Source organism: Strix uralensis, chromosome 3 (genome assembly GCF_047716275.1).
Source record: "Strix uralensis isolate ZFMK-TIS-50842 chromosome 3, bStrUra1, whole genome shotgun sequence".
NCBI classification, from domain to species: Eukaryota; Metazoa; Chordata; class Aves; order Strigiformes; family Strigidae; genus Strix; species Strix uralensis.
The window spans coordinates 129377674-129397710 of NC_133974.1; the positions used below are offsets into that span (position 1 = coordinate 129377674).

Consider the following 20037-nt stretch of genomic DNA (forward strand, 5'->3'; position numbering starts at 1 on the left):
GAAAGAATTTGGGAAAACTGATGCAGCTTATCCCTAACAGCTCCCAGACAGCAAGGGAATCTATTACTAAATCCCTGCTGCAGCTACATTGCTTTTTTATTTCTTGTATACTCCTTTGAAATATCTTGTAAAATGATCTTGACAAGAGGTCTTGAATTGAAAACCGACAGTCTGTCAATGCACTTTCATGATGCACCTGTACAGCATCTTCAACCACCAGGAACAAGGAACGTTTATTTATTAGGAAACTTCACAGACGCTATAAAAGATTATATTGCTATCAGAGACAAAATGAGGCCTGGGGCCTTCACAGAAAACCATTACAGCCATTAGGACTGGTTTCATTTCCCACCTGCCTAAACAGATTGTTTTGATTTTGAAGGCTGTCGTGTGTTTCCAGGTTAGTGCTAAATGATCACTTTAAAATTAACCGGTCTGGGGAGGCTGAGTAACACACCGGGATACTACATGAGACTTTCACCTCTGCAGATCCAAGATCTGTAACGAACCTGGGTGATCTAATTCCTGAGTTTTATTTATTTTTTTGTCTATCATGAGTATAAGCGGCACAGGCCCTAGCAGGAAGAAGTATGAGGACAGCGTTAGATAAGCAGACAGTGAAGTTAACAGCTGAAAAGCATTATCAGAGATACACGGAGAAAAATTTCTTTTATGATTAATGCCACATACAGTCCAGGCAGTCAGAAGACATTTGTTCTGTTCTTGGCTCTGTCCTGGATTTCTCATTTAACAGGCAAATCACTCGGGTTCTTATTTAATTTCTGTGTGACCAGCTGAAAGCACGCGGTGCTACTGAGCCTCACAGCTCTGGTTCCCTCCAAGGAGTCACCGGTGGTTTGTATCTCTGGAAGAAGTCAGACCACAGGGGTGTCACATCAACTGCTGAGACACTCCCATTTTTTCTTAAAATGCACTCGCCCTTCATGTTCACATATATCAATGAAGTGAAAGGCCTTACTTACTATCTTTAGAAAGCCGCACAAATTAATTGTTGCAACAATCAATAGCACGTTTTAGATAATCCCTGTTCATAAATAATTTAAAACAGACTACATTGGCTTGCGTGTACACAATTGTTTTCACTAAGGGGCTCCAAAATCTAGCATCTGCTTTAAACATTGTGTAAATAGAAGATGAATCACTGATTACAGTTGATAATAAAAATTAATAACAATTTAAAAAAAGAGTTCTGTTTATCAGGGTGCATTTTTTAATAGTTCTCTATTTAGTCTGGCAAAACTAGTAAAATGACATTGTATCCAGTTCTTTCTGACTTGCAGCACATCTGCATGTGTGACCAAGCGGCTACGCAAAGACCAAACCCAGTCATCCCCCAGGGCACTGCTATGGGACACGGTAGCTTCAGGGGCCGTACGGCTCTTGAAGTGATTTTGTTTCTGTGGAGAATAGGATGGAATCGCAAATACTACTGCCATCAGGACAGCAGAAATTCAGAGCAGACATGCCGATCTGCAGTCACTGTTGGAGCAGAGGTCTTCTGCCGACAGCGCAAATGTTGGGTGCCAGTGGCAGCAGTTCGGCAGCGAGGTGCTTGGGATGCCCAAGTGTCTACCCAGCCCGCCACAGCTCGTCTTCTCCCGCATGCTGAAATAGCTCTCAGAAGCAGAATCTCAAAGCACCAGGGCGTGTTTATCTCAGAATCACAGCCTTGGAATTTTAGGGGTTTTACACTAAAAACTTCTAGCCCTCACACCTACACAGAAAATCTTGAGTACTGAAGACGTAGCCAGGAGTTACGACTGCGGAGATCCCAGGGCGGTAGTGCTGAGGCCCCCTTCACATCTAAGGGCTAGTAAGTCCCAGACCACTCTTTTGAGGCACATGGCCAACACTACGACAGGACCCTCTGCAGCGGAGGAAAAGACTGTTGCCTTGCTGAACCACCTGAACCGATACATCCCAAGTGCCAGAGCATCCCTACTGCCACTCCTCCCGCACTGAGCCTGTTTATTCACTTGCAGTCGTTGAGCTTTGGTCCATCCTTCGTTCAGCCTCTGGTTGGGAATTTCTCTCACCAAGCTCCCTGTCTCTTCCACACCATTAGTAAACAGTGGGTCTACATCTGAACTGCTCTGGCAGACAATAATTTTTCCTCAGAGCTCAAGGAGAAAACCAACCATATTATACTCAGATCTGACAATCTTTTGCTACATGTTGTGGACACACACTTCACAGCACAGCTATTTTTTTATGCTCTGTTGTTTGCTTGTATTTCATCTTTTCCTTCAACTGGAAAATACAAACAGTATGGTTCAGCTTCGAGGTGAAGAACTGCCAGTTTGTATAAACACTTTGATAATAAAAAGGACTTGGTGGTGATTACAGCTCAATGTCTGCTGGAAAAAACAGAGGCCCTTTAGCAAATTTTCTAACATAGTACACACTGGTGCTTTGTTCTTCAGCAGATACTCAGCCATCCATGGGACGGCCAAGTGCACAGAATTAAAATCGTGTAGGGCTTTGACAGATGTTCAGTGCCGAGTTTTGCTTGTAGTTAAAAGATATTCTCAGTTGCCTAAGCTGGTGGTAAACATTTAATCGTTCTTCACGACTCCAAAGATCTTCCCTGCAATCACTGCCTGGCTGGAGCTCCTCATACAGGACGCATTGATTTAGTGGTTGAACAGGCAAACGTACAACTGAAGAGTAGCCCAACTATTCCACTCCAATAACCTGCGGTGCCAAAATGCAAATTCTCTGCAGTTCTTTTTAAGCTTTATTGAATAGTTGCATAAAATCAGTAGTATAATAAAGCTTTAAATAGAATCCATTTATACCATGGCTAAATTTAATTGAACGAGCCTAAGCTCACCCATCATTTGAAACCTGCATCATAATTTAGACATCAGGTTCCAACAGAATGGGAAAATCTGCCTTAAGCTGCGATCAAAACCGCAAAAGCAAAGGAAATCCAGAATATTAATGCTTTTTGTACACAACTTTTTGGTCAGGCTTTGCAGGCCAGCACACACAAAGTCAGTGTAAACGAAAGAGAACAACCATACATCTGAAATTATTTTCATGGGTTTTAAACTAGGTCCTTTTGCAAGTTTATTCCACTAAATCACTATGGCTAGGATTTCACTAGGTGAACCGGCTTTAATAAACGAAGTTTTCATCTCTCCCTAGCCAACAGAGTAACCTTACTTGAAACCTTTTCAATTTCCAAAGTTGCCTTCAGCTGTTAGTTTCCAAGAAACAGCTATTCCCAGCCTCTGTGTCTCCCTCTCATATGCCACTGAATATCCACCCTATGCTTTCAAAAGTGTCTATGACTCTGGCTGTGTTAGCTGGCAGATGTTTTTAGAGACTAGAAAGTGTTTAGTCCCTGTGGACTAAAAGTTACATGATGACTTCATCACATAAGCAAAAGCTAATAACGGGAAAGCAAGAAAGCAGACAAGTGTTATATTCCAAAAACATGATGTTTCCTGTGCTTCTGGCAATGCTACTTCTGTGCCTGAAAGAAGGCAAATCACTTGAGTCTTGATGCTCAAAACATGCACACCATCGAATCACTGCGAGATCACTTACTTGACCCTCCCTTAGCTGCCCTCCCCACCAATACTCGTTTTTCTTTTGATGGAAGTTAGAGGGTGAAGGCAGAGGAAAGGCAGTGGTTGTTTACATTCAATATCTGCGCACCACCTATATGCCTCACAACACTCCCTGGAAGGGGTTGTTACTACACCCAGGAGTTTACAGCAAAACAGCAGCAGAAATCTGAGCGGCTGCCTCAGGACCACGCACCTCCGCTCCTGCAGCGAAGTATTCTTTCAAGCCCGAGTGTACTGTGTTACCCTCTCCATTTAGAAAAGTTTGGAGACTGGTACTCGAGCAACTGGAAGTCATTAGTATAAATGGCATCTGTACACGCAGTGCAAGAACTGTCTTATTTTCGTATCGAGCCATCAGCAGTGGACATTATGCCCTCTCTCTACATCTCCGTGAACTGCCCTAATGACAGAACAAGAGAGAGAAACGAGAGGAAGCACATACACAAGAGAAAGGCCTCCCTCCAGTGACACTACGGGGAAGAAGAGCAAGCGAGTAGATAGACAGTTCACCGTGACAAGACAATGTGAAGACCCTTCTCTGTTTAAGAGGGGAGAGAGAAAAGATTTGCCCTGGAGAGAAGCGTGGGCTTTTTGTATTATGAATTCTATGCATGTATATATAAATTTTCTTAGAACAGTAAGGGAGGGGGGCTATTTCCTAGAGCTGATTAAAGAAGCATGACTCGATTTTCAATTTCAAACGACTCGGGGGGCATTCCGATCGACTGCAGACAGGAAATGAATACCATACATGCACTGAACAAGGCAGATGCTTTTGAATCTGACACTTACGTGAAAAGAAAATATCTTCATTTCTGTCTCCCCTCCGCCCCATGATCACCACTTAGTTCTGAGCTATTTTTAGGATAAATGGTTTTATTTTTCAAACTTGTTATAATCTTAGCATGTGCCCGAAGCCACCCAGACGCCACTGACAATAAACTGTATGGAGCAGGCCAAATGCATCTTTAGATTAGTCCCAGCAGCCAGGCGCAGCAGCAAGGTAGAAGAGGAAAGATAAGCAGTTCAGGTTTGAGATATCCTGACCTCCTCTGTTGAGGAAGAGAGATGGGACCCTAGCTGATAGACCAGATCCCAGGGAGGGATTGCTGCTGCTGTACAGAGAAGACTCCAAAGTGTATACGGAGCAGAGCAGGTTGGAAGAGCATTTCCTGGTAGGCTGTGGCACAGAACTCACTTCCAGCTACTTAACTGTGCTAAAGAGATAAATATACATCTTTTCTCCTCAATCGGCTCTTACAAGTAAACTGCAATAATTGTCATGGGAGTATTACGGGGTTTATAACCAGATTGCAATGTAATTGTGGCTCCTTTTATCAATGGCAGCAGTGAGTATTGGAGAATTGGCATATACAGCTCTCTTCCCCCCATTTAGTCTTCACACCATTTCAGCTGCAAACTCCTCTTGTATTTTATTGTGGGAAGACTTAAATGGGATAAAGAAAAAAAAATCAGGGAGGTGGTATTAATCTGGCCCTTACTCTGATGTTCTGCAAATAATTAGTTAATTTTATTTTGATGTTAAGACTGCCATAGCTATATTCCTAAGAACACTAAAATAATCATCCTCTTAGGAGAGACAGAGGAGAAGAAGAAAGAGGAATGGGTAGGTGAGGAAGGCAGCTCTGATTGACTTTATTCAGAAAGCCATGAATGCTACATCAAAGAAGAGCAGGAATCAAATTCACTGCCACTGAAGGATTTCAGCAGCTTTTTCCAGAGCTATCGGTCCCTCAGTGGCAAACTCTTTTAAACACTAGGTGATGCCTCTAACTAGCCAGAACTCCCACCTTATACTGGCTAAGCCTCACTGTAGTTGGCTTTCATCAGCCAGCATACTGGGGAAAGCAGAGAGCGCTAAGACACTGCTGTCTCTGGGCCTGATGAAGGAGACATACAGCAGAGCACAGAAATAGCATGTGTGCATTTTCTGCACCAGATGTTGCCTTTTTAATGGCCATCATGGTAGATGTTAAATAAAAGAACAGATTCCTCACTGAAGAGCTGTGCGTTTGGTGACCACCGACACCGTGGAGTGCTTTGTCCAAGGACAGAATGCAGCCACCCTGGGTGGGAGAGCCCTGGGCAGGGTTTGTTTGCTCAGCGTTGACTTACTGATAAATATAAAATCACCTCGTATTTTGTTGTGGGATGAAGGTGGGATAAGACATCTAAGGAGCTACTGGCTAACAGTTCAACTGGCAAGCAGTGACTTGCTCATGAGTCTGGACTCACAGGTCTAGTCTGAACACCTAGAAGGCACAGGATCCAATCCTAAATCAAGTCCTGAACTGTCAATCACACAACAGATTGGCATCTTCCCCCCCACCCCCCTCGTCGCTTCACTTCTTTGGGTCAGGTGTCTTCGGAGTCTGGTAGAGAAGCTTCCAGGTGTTCTGCCTTGTCGGGACACTTTAGGATCATGCCTTAAGCAAGAGCCACTGGAATTGGGTGCAGTAAAGCAATTTAACCTGGTGCATCCCCAGAGGTTTTCTAAGAGCTGCCTTTGGGCTTCCGATACAGATCCACTTGCAGTGGATCATCACATCATCGCGTCCCTGGGAACGCTCTGTTCATCCTGCCTTCCACATCTGCTACGTTACACACGTGGCTACAGCACTGTGTTACAGATTACTCAGCTCTTTCCAAGCTCTGCTCACAATTCAAAGCCCATTTACTCCCACCAGCACTTAGTGCAACTTGGTACCTTACACATTTTCACGAAATGGACGACCCTTTGATCAAGAGTTAGCGCTGCTGCCATTTAAATGCATATCAAAAGCTCCAGGCTAAATATCTATCAGGCTAAATAGTTCATTTGAAACCTTTGGCACTATTGTTCCAGTACGCCTGAAGACACAGGCACAGTGTGGCTGCCCCAGGTTCTCTTTTGATAGATATTTTCACAAATGTTAGACATATATGTATCAACCCCTCTATTCTTTCCTAATAAAAGCTTGCACTCTAAAGCACAAGATGAGGAATAGATACTCTGTTGGGCAGCTGCAACAAGCCTTTCATAAATAACGCGACAATCAATCCCTGTAAAGGAAAATGATACTCCAGAAGCTCTATCCTCATCTGTTTTCTTACTGTAGGAATAAGAAGGTAGAAAATGTTAAATGCTGAATGCCTAAACAAAGTCTGAATTAAGAAGAGATGGTAGTAGTAATGATGGATGATTTGTAAACCACCTGCAAACGTTAAGATTGTTGCACTCTGCTGCAGACCACTGAGTCTACACTGCAAACCTCCAATAGACAGGGACTGCGCTCTATAAAAATCATGATGAATGCAGGCTTGTTTTTATATTATGGAGGTCCTAATCCTCCTCCTCCTCTGCCTTTGCTCTATTGTTACAACATCAAAGACCAACTGCTGGCCGAGATACAGTCAATATGAAAAGGGCGACCAGCAAATTTACTGCTTGACTTCATTCCCTTTAAATGGAATAGGCACCATGGCCCTTTTTCGAAGTCCAATCACAGACATATATCTTTTTTATTGGACATCATGTACAATAAAGCGAAGCTGTAACTTGGAAAAAAAAATAGAACACCTTAAAAAAATCCCATGAGGTGAACATTCCTTTATAAAAATATCACTGTGGTTACGTGTTTTGAAAAACTCCGGGCACTCTGCAGGGCAAAAGGCACGGGCTGGCTAGGTTATAGTTTAGCTAAGATGCATACCCATGCCTAATATCTAGTTGGTTTCAAAAAAAACCCCCAACTAATAAAAAGTGATATATTTAAGACGGAATGCCAGTGTCATTCAAATAAACCGAAATGGCAGCATTCATGTCACAAGAATCATTAACTGCTTTGTTATAGCCTGCTCTGTGCAGTGAACCTTTACAGACTTCTTCAGTCCAGACAATCTTAAAATCAGCGGCACAAAATGCCAATATATAGACTGCATCTTAAACAACTCCAGTCTGATCACTGAGGTAATTTCAAGAGACACTTTCACATGACAGTTGTATCTGTAAGGCATTAAAGACAGGGACAGTTTTATTGCTGTTGTGTTGCTAAATAGATGCTAAATAATTTCTTGCCATGAAATTAAATAGTGTATAAGCAACTCATATGATGTAGGAGGTGAGTATATGGGGGTGTTACAGAATCCATGCTAGTTAGCTATGGCATTTTTTTAAAAAATAAATTATATGTCAATACCGTGAGAAGTTTTTGTTTTAAACTATTTAAACTATTAGTCCTTTTTGTTTCTTTGAGTAACTTGTGCAAACAGACATTAGTAAATATCTGATGACTAATGTTACACCTAGATCAAATCCATACTGATTTTAAAATCCTGCACTGACATATGTGGCAGATAAAACCAAGCACAATTATGTTTTGGTACACCTACAGTAATCTTCAGCAGCTGGTTCCAGTGGAGTAATTATGGTTTCCTCATGGGAAAATCTGCTGCTGCTGAGTTACTTCTAAGGCAAGAAAGGTACCAAAGCTATGTGACTAATTTTTGAAGCACTAGCTTCAAAAAATAGCCGTCTGATTGCTAGGTTGTCTTCGCTGCTCTTTCCGTTACAGTATGCTCTGCTGTCAGTCACCTCCTCTTTCCATCGCAGCCTACAACAGTTCTTCTGGTGCAAGGACCTCACCTCCTACTCAGCCTTCCCGGGCACGTACCAGAAAAAGTGGTTCAATTGTTCAACACCTGAATGCCCAACTCAATGGGAATGCAAAGGCGAGATGCCTGAAGGAAGCTTACACCTGGCCCATGGACAACACTGACTCAGTTCCTTTGAAAGGGAGGAATTCACTTTTTTAAGAGCGGTCCTGTAAACAGTGGCAGAAGAAGGTCGGGCACATTTTTTGGGTGGTTGCATGTACACATCATGGTATTGTCACAAGTACTGATCTCAACAGTCATGCAGACAAAGAGGAAATTTTAATCTTCCCAAGGAAGAAGAGCTCCTGTGGAACAAAACAGTCCAGGATTTTTCAGTGCGTATGAAGCTAACAGCGAAACATAAAAGGTGGCAATGAATCCATGCAATCTGAAGAAAGCCACCCGCAAAAGCTCAGCTTGTCTTCATGGATGGAGGTCCAGGTTATGTGTGTGACATGCATATCAGTTCTGTAGAAAAACTGAGCTGTGAAAGATTCAAATCCAAGAGGAACTTTGGCTGGGTCTGCAGCCGACACAAGTCATTGACTCGTCTTGCTCCGTGAAAGTCGGTGAAGCAAGGTCAATTTAAACACACCGAGAATGTAGGTCTAGCATGGACGCATAAAAGCCAAGGTACGTTTGAACTTCTGCCTTTCAGCATGGCCTGACTCCACCAAGAGTGTCGAGAGAAATATTTCATCTCTGATCTTCCGCTCTCGTCTTTCTGAGCACCTCTGTATCATTAAAAGCGCCCAGAGAGCCATCACTCTACAAGAGCTTAGAGGTGAACAACTCCAGGCCTGCTTTCATCCTGCTGACTGCTAAAAGGGAGGAATAAAAAAATATGACCCAATGCTATGAGTTCTCCAAGCACTGAAAAACAAGGGCAAAAGGATAAAGGAACTGCTTACCAGTACCGCCCACACCAGCTCCTCTGACCAAGTATTATACAGCCACACAACTGACCGCTGTGGCAAGCCATCACTTATTACAATAATAAGTTACATTTTACTTTGTTTTCTTTCTTTTTCTGGTATTTCAAATCGAAAGTACATGAAAATACCAACACTGGAAACATTCTGCTCTTACTGATGTATCAATGAGCTCACTACTCTGTTTCTTGGAAATGTTATTCATCTCTATGCTTTGGACTATGAATTTAGCCTGGCATTTTCTGTCTTGAAAACTTGTAAAATTGCTATCCTGGAGGCACAATGGTATTAAAGTGCAACAGTAACCTCTGCATCATTTAATGCTTCCTTTTGCAACTTACTAAAGCACTTTGTGTTTTTCTGCACTAAGTTATCACTTCATTATTCATTTGTGACAGTGCTTTCAGCCTCCATTCAGGCCTGGAGCCCTGTCATGCTACACATTGTACACAAGCAACACCACAACAACGGAATCTCAACCTCAAAGAGCTTGGGTTGAGATTTAAAAAATAAAATAAAAAATAAAACGTGTCAGTGACCTAGCTCTGCTACCACTGAAAAATAATGCTTTAAGAGAGTCATCTTTTGTGGAGAACAGTATTCAGTCAATTCAAAGAGCTTTTAAATAGTGTAGTCTTAAAGCAGACAGCAAGATAAGAATCTTAACAAAAAGACCAAACAAGCACTAAACAACATGTGAACAGAACAAATGAGGCATAACTGGGCACTACCACATTTGTTTGCAAGACTGGCAAAACAGACAGAAGAGCAGAAACCCACCAACTCTGACAGTTAAACCTGTCAAAGCTGCTATATCTTGCCTAATGCTACACTTTCAGGATGTAAGCACAAAGAAAAGCTACATTGCTTCAATTTTTTAGTTTATGTTTGTGTAAGGAAACATCTACATTGTCTGCTTATATATTTGAAATATGAGTGCATTTCAAGATTTTAAAATGATGACCAGAAGAATGTAAGCATAGGAAAAGTACAGCAAAATAATTCCCTACTATTGCTTGCATTCTGTGCACTTTTACATAGTGAAGGGAAAAAAAAAAAAGAGAAAAATTCTGAAGCATGAATATATACAAATCCATGCATCTTAAAAAACGAAGCAACTTTCAAACCAATCTTTCCTCCCTACTGGAATACACAGTGATGACTGAGTTTTCAGAAGTCTCGTCTATCTCTGTCACAGATTGTTTTAGAAAACTTTTCAAACGTGACTAGTACATGTATGTATTAGGTCGGCAGGCAAAGATAGCATAGTCTGCATCACTATCTATACTACTGTCTTCTGCACTTTCTGTAAAGTTTTCAGATGCTGCAACACACGGCCAGAGTTTTCACCTAATCAATACTTCTTTCATTGTTCCTTGTTTTCTTTGAAGATGTTTTCCACCATTTTGGAACACTAAGGTATTGATTATTAATATACAGATACAGTAGATAGGAGTAGAGACAAAAGAACAACTGCTGAATTCAAAACATGGTTCCCAATTTACATTTAATGCAACCTGGATTGGTTAAACAGATGTCTCCTCAGCAAAAGAATTCCACAGCAGAGCAAGGTGTCGAAAACCTTAGTATGCTGAAGCTTTAAGTACTAGGGCTCGGTTACCTATTAGCAGGCCATAACATGTATGCTAAAAATCACAAGGGAGTACACAGTTGACCAGCTCCAGACAGTAAAATGATGACGAAATTGTTGGGGCCATAAAAACCAACAGCAGAGATTCAATTCAAGGCGTCCTGTTTTTGTGGACACTGGCGTTATGAAAGGACAGAGCAGGGAAATGTGACTGAATCTAAGGGCTGACAACCGGAGCTGGAGGAGCGAATGAGAGGTTTTTGTGCCAAGCAGACAACAGCGAGGGGTCAATAGCGGTGTGGTTGTACCGCTGTTATATTGCTGTTACAGCTGTGACGGACCAGCTGTGTTCTTCCTCCATACAACAAACTTCTCTACATGATCAATGAAATTGAATTACATTGAATTACTTGACATCGAATGACTCGAGCGTGTCCAGAGAAGGGCAACAAAGCTGGTGAAGGGTCTGGAGCACATGTCGTACAAGGAGCGGCCAAGGGAACTGGGGGGGTTTAGTCTGGAGAAGAAGAGGCTGAGGGGAGACCTCATCACCCTCTACAACTCCCTGAAAGGAGGGTGCAGAGAGCTGGGGATGAGTCTCTTGAACCAAGGAACAAGCGATAGAACAAGAGGGAATGGCCTCAAGTTGCACCAGGGCAGGGTTAGACTGGCTCTTAGGAAGTATTTCTTTCCCGAAGGGGTTGTTGGGCGTTGGAATGGGCTGCCCAGGGCAGTGGTGGAGTCCCCATCCCTGGAGGTGTTTAAGAGTCGGGTTGACCCAGAGTGCTGAGGGATCTGGTGGAGTTGAGAAATGTCAATGTTATGTTAATGGTTGGACTAGATGATCTTCAAGGTCCTTGCCAACCTAGGTGATTCTGTGATTCTGTGATTCTGTAATGAAGACTACGAAATAAAATCTACTCCAGAACTAGTGCTGATTGTCCAAGTTAGATGAACCAACACAAAAAGTACCAACCCAGCTCCTCCCAGGATCTCTATGCACCCAGACCTTGCCTCTCCACATTCATTGTCACCAAGCATGATCATGACAGCTCTAGACCTTCCCAGGAACTAGACTCAAACCTACCAGTCCTTTCACTACCATGAGTCAGCCGTTCGACCGCCGTAGGGCTCAGAAACCCCTGCTAGCAGGCTTCCCTTTAACCACACTCCCCCCACACACAGCCTTGGAGCACAGGTAAGGATGGACTGAGAGAAGAGAAAGGCAAAAGCAGGAATGTCTCTGGGACTTCTGCCCTGCAGTAGTCACTGTGGTTTGTGTCTGGCTCCCAGGCCCATGGGAATGGACATAAACACACCGTGATGACTGAATTTAGAACTACATACACTCTGCTTTTCTCATACAAATACCCCAGTACTATAAAGAGCTGGAAAATTATCCTAAATCTTGCACAAAATAGAAATAAAGAACTCCAATAGATTCTTCTGTATAAAGCACTAGGAAAAAACTTCTCTGAGCTACAGTTAGAGAGACAAAATTGAGAGGCACCCTGTGATTTAACGCCAGGTGTTCATCTGCAATGATCCAAGATGAGCAGCAGAGTAATTGTTAGCTGTTGAGCTGAAGATAAGTTCAGCAAAATGTGCCTCATCCAAACATCTTCGTCAAATCTGATGCAGGAAGTTACATTCCTACCTGCCTAACATTGCTCCTTGCAGCCATAACTAAATAGGATATTCCTGGATCCCTGCAGTAGTCTTAGCCACTAAAAATCTTGCCACGTCCTACCCTGAAGGTGTGGTAGCTCTTTTCCACCAGGGATGCTTTAGTTTGCTAGGAAATGAGTTAAAGTGAGAGGTATGAAGAGAAGCTTAATTAATACTTTCTGGGGTTTTCCTGAAGTCAGGTTTGTAAGGTGGAAGAATCTCTCCTGGTAGCAACAGACAACAGCAAATTGTCCTCTGCTCAGAGCAGCAGCCTCACTCCTTCACCATTGTTTCCCATTTTATCCTTTGCTTCCATGCATGCGGCAGCAGCACACGTAAAGCTAATCACCCTTCCTTCCCCCTAGATCCTGGAACAAGCCACAGCCCACTAGCAAAACCACTAAAGAGCACACATAATTCTCCCCCTTTGGGAGACGAGAGAATGAACTGCACATGGTCTAAGTCATTCGTAAAGCTTAGTGCATAACTGGAAGAACATATGCTAATGGTAAGGGCGAGCTTTAGCTAAGAACCTACACAGCAAAGCCTGCTGAGAACAGGCAGGTTTTACTATCACTGTCAAAAAGCACGAAACAGCAACCTCTGTGATGAGTAACAACCTCACCGAAACAGATTTCGGTTTTCAGAGAATCAGCCTGTTTCATTCACGAGCCACCTGCTCTGAAAGTTATTACTCAAATTGTGTAATGTACGAACTGTTCTTAAGGCAGAGAAGGATTCAGTGCTCATATTAAATATACGATGTACATCCGCTTATTGGCATCTTATATAGGCTAAAGACAGCCTGGAAAACGTGAATGCAAAACATTGAATTGACAGTTTTTCAGAGATGATTTAGATGATCAATTTCCTATTAGAACTAACCAAACATACAGCTCCAGAGCTCAAACAGGCTTTAAAAAACTCCATCTAAAACTCTCCCAAAGTAAACAGCTTGAGTCCTACTTAAACTGAGAAAGCTGAAGTATGCCACTGTATCTGACTGGAGATGATTTTGCAATTTGCCTGAACGCGGTACAAGGGGCAACAGGAACGCACAAACCTTAAGAAGACTGAAACGCACCCCAGCAAAGGTAAACAGGCAGCACATCATTTCTGAACTTCTCATCGTGTTGAGATGTGGATCCGAGGAGGAAATTAAGAAGCTCAGCCCTGTAAAGGACTCCACACACAGCTTGGAGAGCGACTCTTGTGCAACCGCTTATAAGCAGCAGTATGTTTCTTCTGGTAGGGCTCAGAGAACATTTCTGACGCGCTGTAATTGCTTGCATGCTTATTGAGGAGGGGGGCAAGGACAGGAGCAAGGAGATTAAAAGTAAAAAGCTGTTTACGGCATTGTGCTTCTTTTCAAATTACGTTCTCTTATATGGCTCCAGCTTTATGCACAACTACTGAGTTTCATGCTAATGTAACACTGCTGCAAGTACCGCAGTGGAGAATCTGACTTCATGTGCTATGGCATATATTGTTGGTGGCTCTGTTACTACATTTTACAAGGTCATTTTTCTTGGTGTGGGAACGCTGTTTTTCTTGGTGTGCAAGGCCTGCTATGGAAAAATTAGAAGTGATGGGAATAAACTTCTCGATGAAATATTTTCTCTCAGAACGAAAGCACAGATTTTAGAGCATCGTAAAGTATTACAAATGTCTTTCAAAATTTATGTTCAAGCCTTCCCTTCAATTTAGAACTATGAAAAAAGATAAAAAACATACCCAAGCAGCATTCTTCCATCTCTTAATATAGCTACACTTGCTCTTATTCAGAAGCAACAGTTTGTACTTACTTATTTCATAAATATACTCCACAATAGTTTCTGGATGCTAATTAAGTGAGAGCTCTCACCAGGAAAAAACAAAATCTCCCCCTCTCCCCACTTCTCCTTTTTTTCTTTGGTAGAGATGAAAGAAGAGAATAAAACCTGACTGAGAAATAAAAGGATGATTCGCTCTCAAAACTGCGAGATATTTTACAACTCCAATCTGGTTTTCCCATTTTACGCTCCCACAAACCAACTCGAACAGCAGGGCGAAACGGCAGCGATGCAGAGGTCCAGTGCCTGTTTCTGCAGCAGTGAACCGAGGAAGCCTGTGCCTGTATCCCACCCATCCCGAAGAGGACCAGCAGAGCACGTCAGGATTTTCTTCTCCCTGCTGCTCCATTACAGCCAGTCACAGCGGCACAACACAATCCCAGACAGCTGGGAAACTCTAGAGACACGCACAGTACAGGGAAGGGCACCAAAAGTAAAAATAAGAGGGAGGAAGAAGTAACTTGTTTAATTTTAGGATTGAAGTTTTTTTCTGGATTTATTTCATCTATCAGTCTAATGAATTGCAGGGGTTAACATAATTGAAAGACAAAAAGAAATGAAAACCTCCAAAATCCTTCCTTCATCTGAAGGACCAAGGGGTGGGAGAAAGATAAGCTCTTCCTTAGCGAATCAGACTTCAAATGCACACAAGTCTCTATTTTAGACTATTTAAATCTCCCAACAATATTTTAAGATGACCGAGGATCCCTCCTGAATCCATTTTATGTAAAAAGGCTCAAGGATGTGCTAAGTTTTTGGAGTTTGGGTTGGGTTTTTTTTTTGGAACTAAGACTAACACTTCAGATTTTCTTTCAGACACACAGGACCAAATTCTGACCGCTTTATTTGTGCGAACAGACGGCCTAAGTCCTAAAATACCATACCCTGCATTTGGTAACAGCCAGTTTGTTTTTATACAAATTTGCCTTATCAAAATACATCTATAAACGGTTGCTGCAAAGATTGCTCCTTCCTGGAGTTGCTACAATGTGCGCAACAGACTTTGTCAAATGAAATTTCATCAAATGAAACACTGACCTAATGACTTCTCACAACCTCTTCTCTCTATAGACCTACCAAGACAGAAAAAACCAATAAGGTTCTTTTCAGCATAAGCGCTAGCAACCTCAGAGATTTCTATTTGCTTAAACCAACAAATCTGGGTTTGTGCAGCTTTGCTTTCCACATTGATTCTTTACCTGGGAACGCAATGCACTGGGATTTTGCATTTCACTTTGTTACGTGCCACGGTAACAGCCCAAGAAACCCCAAAATCTGAAGATCCCAGTGCAAATGTGCCATCGAGATCTATATTACGATGCTCTGAATGGAAGCATCTGCCTGTCGGAGTACAATTGTCTAAAGCTGGTTACAGTATTTTCCGGCTAGCGATGGAACCCATGAAAGTTGTAAAACCGAAAAATTGATCAACTTCTATCTGTTTAACTGATTGCTCTAATCAATATACTTCCCCCCCATAATGTCTTGTACAGACACACTCTCACAAATACATAAGTGCAGAATCAATTCAGTTGGGAAATATATAAAAATTTCAATTCTACAAATGGCAAAACACGATGAAAATATGAACTGCTAAAGCTATCATGATGCTTAAAGGCACAGAGTTTCGTTATCTGTAAAAACTCACCAGACAGAAAAAATTCTTGAATTCAACAATCAACAGATTTTCACAAGACAGCTAACTACAATGATAATACTCTAAGATAATTATCTGGAGATGATTTTCCTCTTGTTTCACCCTAACCTTACAATAGTGCTCTAAAAAGAGTTCCTCGGGGAAATGGCATCACCCAGAGTTCCCACTTGCCCAGATGTTTCCCTCATTATGTTACAAGCCTGTCAAGAAAAGGCAAATTCAGGGTTATTCTAATGATAGCAAACACCTCATAAAAAACCTCTCCAAATTTACTTTTCCAAGGAACATCATTTTAAAAGGCATTTCAAGTGCCCATGAGGAAAGAAAGCATCATTTATAAACATTATTACCAGAAATCTTGAAGATATTAAAAAAAACATCCTGGAATGTCAAGCCGGTGATAAAACTGCAGCTCAAAGAGAAACAACATTGTGGGGCCTTACCCAAAGCACGCGGCCGAGCACTCCCAAGCAGGACTCCCACCAAGTTCAGCAGGAGGTTTTCTGAGTTAAGAGGACCCGATTCCAGCTTGTGACTGGGATGTTGAGTCTGCACATCTGGGTTTGAACCTAGTCTGCACCCTTCTGTAGCTAGAGGTTTCACTTTCTGGACCACCAGCTGGGGATGTCGTGCAAACAGAGTGATCCTTACAGCCTGCACGCTCCTTAGTTTTCCTCATGCTTTATAGAAATGTGCTCTGCTGGTGCTACAATTCTTTCCGAGATGATACAGGGGTTTATGTAAATTTATGGTGGTAATAATTATACATTTTTGTCAGTTCTTTGCACGATTTGCTGGTTGATTTTTCTTTTAAACTTGGATACAAGGAAAAGAAGTTGGTCAGGGCACGTGCAACCGACCAGATTTATAAGTGTGGGGATTTTGATGGTTTTGCAGCTTTTATCACTGTCTCCAACCCACTAAAATGAATGGCAACATGTGATACTGAATAAAAAAAACCACCTGCAAAAATAAGGAAACAGAACAAAAAAGTCCTTTACTTGTGCTGGACATAATTCACTGTTGGGTTTCATGGGATCATAAGACTGGAACGGACTGGCTGGGTCAAAAGCCCTGTCCTATCATGCTGGTTTTTGGCTATTTCAGGACTATCTCCACCTGTCTCTTGATGCTTTCCAAGGAAAGCCACGAATTTTGTTCCCGTATTTCCCAACGCCATACACCCATGTGGTCCCCTCTGCCCTGGGGGACACTGCATCCTCACAGGGGTGGCCCTGGGTGGGCCACGCCGCGTCCCTGCCTGGCCCCATCCCCGCACCCCAGGTGAGACGGTCGTCGCCCGCTGCCACCCACCCGCCACCCGCCGGGAGCCGCCTCGACGCCTCCAACGCGGCATCGACACGTGGGGTGCGGCTTTGCCTTTTCCCACCTCCGTCCCCCGAAAACGTGTGAAACCAAGGCGGGGGGTGGGGGGGGGGGAACCGGACATGAAGACACCCCAAAAAGGCACGCGAGGCAAGTGGGTGAGCGGGTGAGTGCCTGCGGGGGGGAGGCCGAGGCAGGTGCACGCCGCCGGCTCCATCCAGCCCCGAGGGGAGGCAGGTGGAGCCCGCTGCTCACGCGTGGACGGATGGGGGGTATGGGGGGGTACGGGGGGAGGCGGGGCGGCACTCACCTGCCGCTGGCTGTGGTTGCCGGCGCCCGGGGGGGCGTGGGGCTCGCCGCCGCCGCGCAGCACGGTGATGTGCAGGGTGAGCAGGAGGAGCCCCAGCAGCAGCAGCAGCTCGGCCGCCAGCCGCACCATCCTCTTGAGCCGGGCGGCTTTAGGGCCCCGCGGCGGCGGCGGCCGTGGAGGAGGCGGAGGAGGAGGAGGAGCCGCGGCGGCCGCCGTCGCCGCCGCCGGGGCCGCCGCCGCCGCCGGAGCGGCCCCGGCCCCAGCCCCAGCCCCAGGGCCGGTGGCGGCAGCCGCAGGACGGGCGGCGGGGACCGCGCCGCTCTCGGCGTCGGCGGGGCGGGCGGCGGGCGCGGGGCAGCGGCGGCAGCAGCAGCAGCAGCAGCAGCGGGGGCCGCCACACCACGGCGGAGCCACGTCGGGGCGGGACGCGGCGGCGGCGGCGGCGAAAATCCCGGCGCTGCCCGGCTGCGGCGGGGGGCGGCAGGTAGCCGCGACGGAGCCGCGGACCGGCGGCGTCTCTGCGGGCAGCCCTGCAACCCAGAGTCACCGTGGGCCGTCGGAGGGAGGGAGGGAGGGAGCGGGCCGAGCCCCCGCCGCCTCGGGGAGCCGCGGGCCGGCGGAGAGCAGCGCGGCTCGGCTGCCGACGGGGAGACGCTGCGAGGACGGGGGGGAGCCGGGAGCGTGTGTGCGAGTGAGAGGGAGGAGGGAGGGAGGGAAGGAGAGAGAGGCGGGGGGGACTGGGGACGACTCTCACATGGCGGGGAAGCCGGGACGCTCCGAGGGGAGGAGAGAGCTTGGGGCTATCGCCTCCCTCCTCGCGAGGGGATGGGGGTGGCCCCTGGACCAGCTTCCCCCCCCCTCCGCCGTGTCCTCGCCCGCCCCGCCGCTCCCCCCCTCCCCTCACGACGCCCGTCGAGGCGTCGCCCGGGCCCGCCCGCCCCGCCGGGTCCCGTCCCGTCCCCTCGCAGCGGGGCTGAGGGAGCGGGGCCGCACCGCCACCCCCGCCGGCTCCCAGCCCTCGACGGGGCGGCGGCGAGCTGCCCGTGGGGGGAGAGGGGCAGATCACTGCTTCACCCCCCTCGAGCCCCCTTCTTCCTCCTCCTTTTCCTCTCAGCCCCCCGGCTCGGCCGTGGGGAATTGGGGGGGGGGGCGGGTTGGCGAAGGGCTGCAAAAAGCTTCAGCCGCCTGCCCTCGCTGGGAGCTGGATACCTGGCTCCATCTCTCCTCTCTCCCTCTCCAGCGGCCCTAGGGCTGGCAGGGGCAGCTCCGCACTCTCTCCTGCCACCGTGCGTGCGTGTTTGCAAGCGGCTGCCTCTCCTCCCGGCTCCTGCTGCTGCTGCTTCCACACCAACTTTCTGGCCCCTTCGCTCTGTGTCGGGAGAGGTGCGTGTCGGATGCTTTTATACCGCCCTGCCTCCCTCCCCTGCTGTCCTCCCCCCTCTCCTTCCCCCTCTCAGCAGCTCCCTGCTGCAGCCTCGCATCACCCCCCCTCCCCGCTCCCCTCCTCCTTGTGCTGACCTGCCCCTCCGCAAGCCCCGGTTTGGCAGGGGACCCTCCCGCGGGGACCCGCACCCCGTGTCCCGCTCACGGCTGCACCTTGCGTCGTGGCTGCCCGGGATCGAGCCCTGCTCAAGTGCCGTGTCCCCTTCAGCTGGTCCCTGCGTCCCCAGGAGGCACGGGGGGGACGCGGGCTCCTGGGGTTTTACACTCCTCGCTGTTTCCCTTCCTCTTGGTTGCTGACTGCATCACTACAGTGGAAAAAACTTTCTTTCTCAGATGGGAGGCCCCTAAATTTAAAATCAACATGAATTTGAAAATAGGTGAAAATGAGGGATGGATTATCGCTTGCTGTAAATCAGTACCTTTGCATCCCTTTGCATCCAGTCTGATGGAGCCCAACCTCTTTCTGAGTGCTGAAGATGCAGCTCAGTGTAACCAGCTCAAATAAACTTGAAACATCAATAAAGTCACCTAACAAAAAATGGGAGTTTGGGAATCTTTGTCCTCGTTTGTCCACAACTGGGAGTGTTATGTGTAAAAATGAGGATATAAGCAATCAGGGCCTGTGCGAGAGTGACAGCTGGGAGGCTGAACTGGCATCAAAACGGCTAAATGGGCAAATTGGGGGAAAAAGCGTTCTCCATCCCTAACTTTTTCAGTCTGAGACCAGTGTCCTCAGCAAGGTTACTGCGATGTAGGGGTGAGGTTCCAGCACATGGTGCCAGCCGAGGCGTGTCGTGAGGGCCTCTGCCCGTGGTGTGCCTGACCTGGGAGGCTGGTGGATTTGGGGCATGAGGAGAGTCGGAGCTCGTGGGAGGCTTCTTGCAGGTCTCGGTGCATCTGAAGGCCGTGGCCACGAATGAGTTGGAATGGTGTCTCCTACCCTTCCAGTCAGGTAGGTTTCCCTTCCACGGATAACTACTGTAAATGATTAACCATCAGGCAGGAATATGGTTAAAATAATTG

General features: G+C 46.0%; 1 protein-coding gene and 1 long non-coding RNA gene across 2 annotated transcripts in view; one reads left to right on the plus strand and one right to left on the minus strand.

Moving 5' to 3' along the window:
• Positions 1 to 17703, minus strand: part of ISM1 (isthmin 1) — a 41326-nt gene extending 23623 nt beyond the window's left edge. The window contains exon 1 of the mRNA XM_074864911.1: positions 17572 to 17703. Within this exon, the coding sequence (XP_074721012.1) occupies positions 17572 to 17700 (129 nt within the window). The 5' untranslated portion in view covers positions 17701 to 17703. The remainder of the gene's footprint in view (positions 1 to 17571) is intronic.
• Positions 17704 to 17921: 218 nt separating this feature from the next.
• Positions 17922 to 19545, plus strand: LOC141941932 (uncharacterized). Its single transcript, XR_012628475.1, has 3 exons — positions 17922 to 18055; positions 18812 to 18954; positions 19348 to 19545. It is a non-coding gene; the product is annotated as an uncharacterized LOC141941932 (long non-coding RNA).
• Positions 19546 to 20037: the final 492 nt, after the last annotated feature.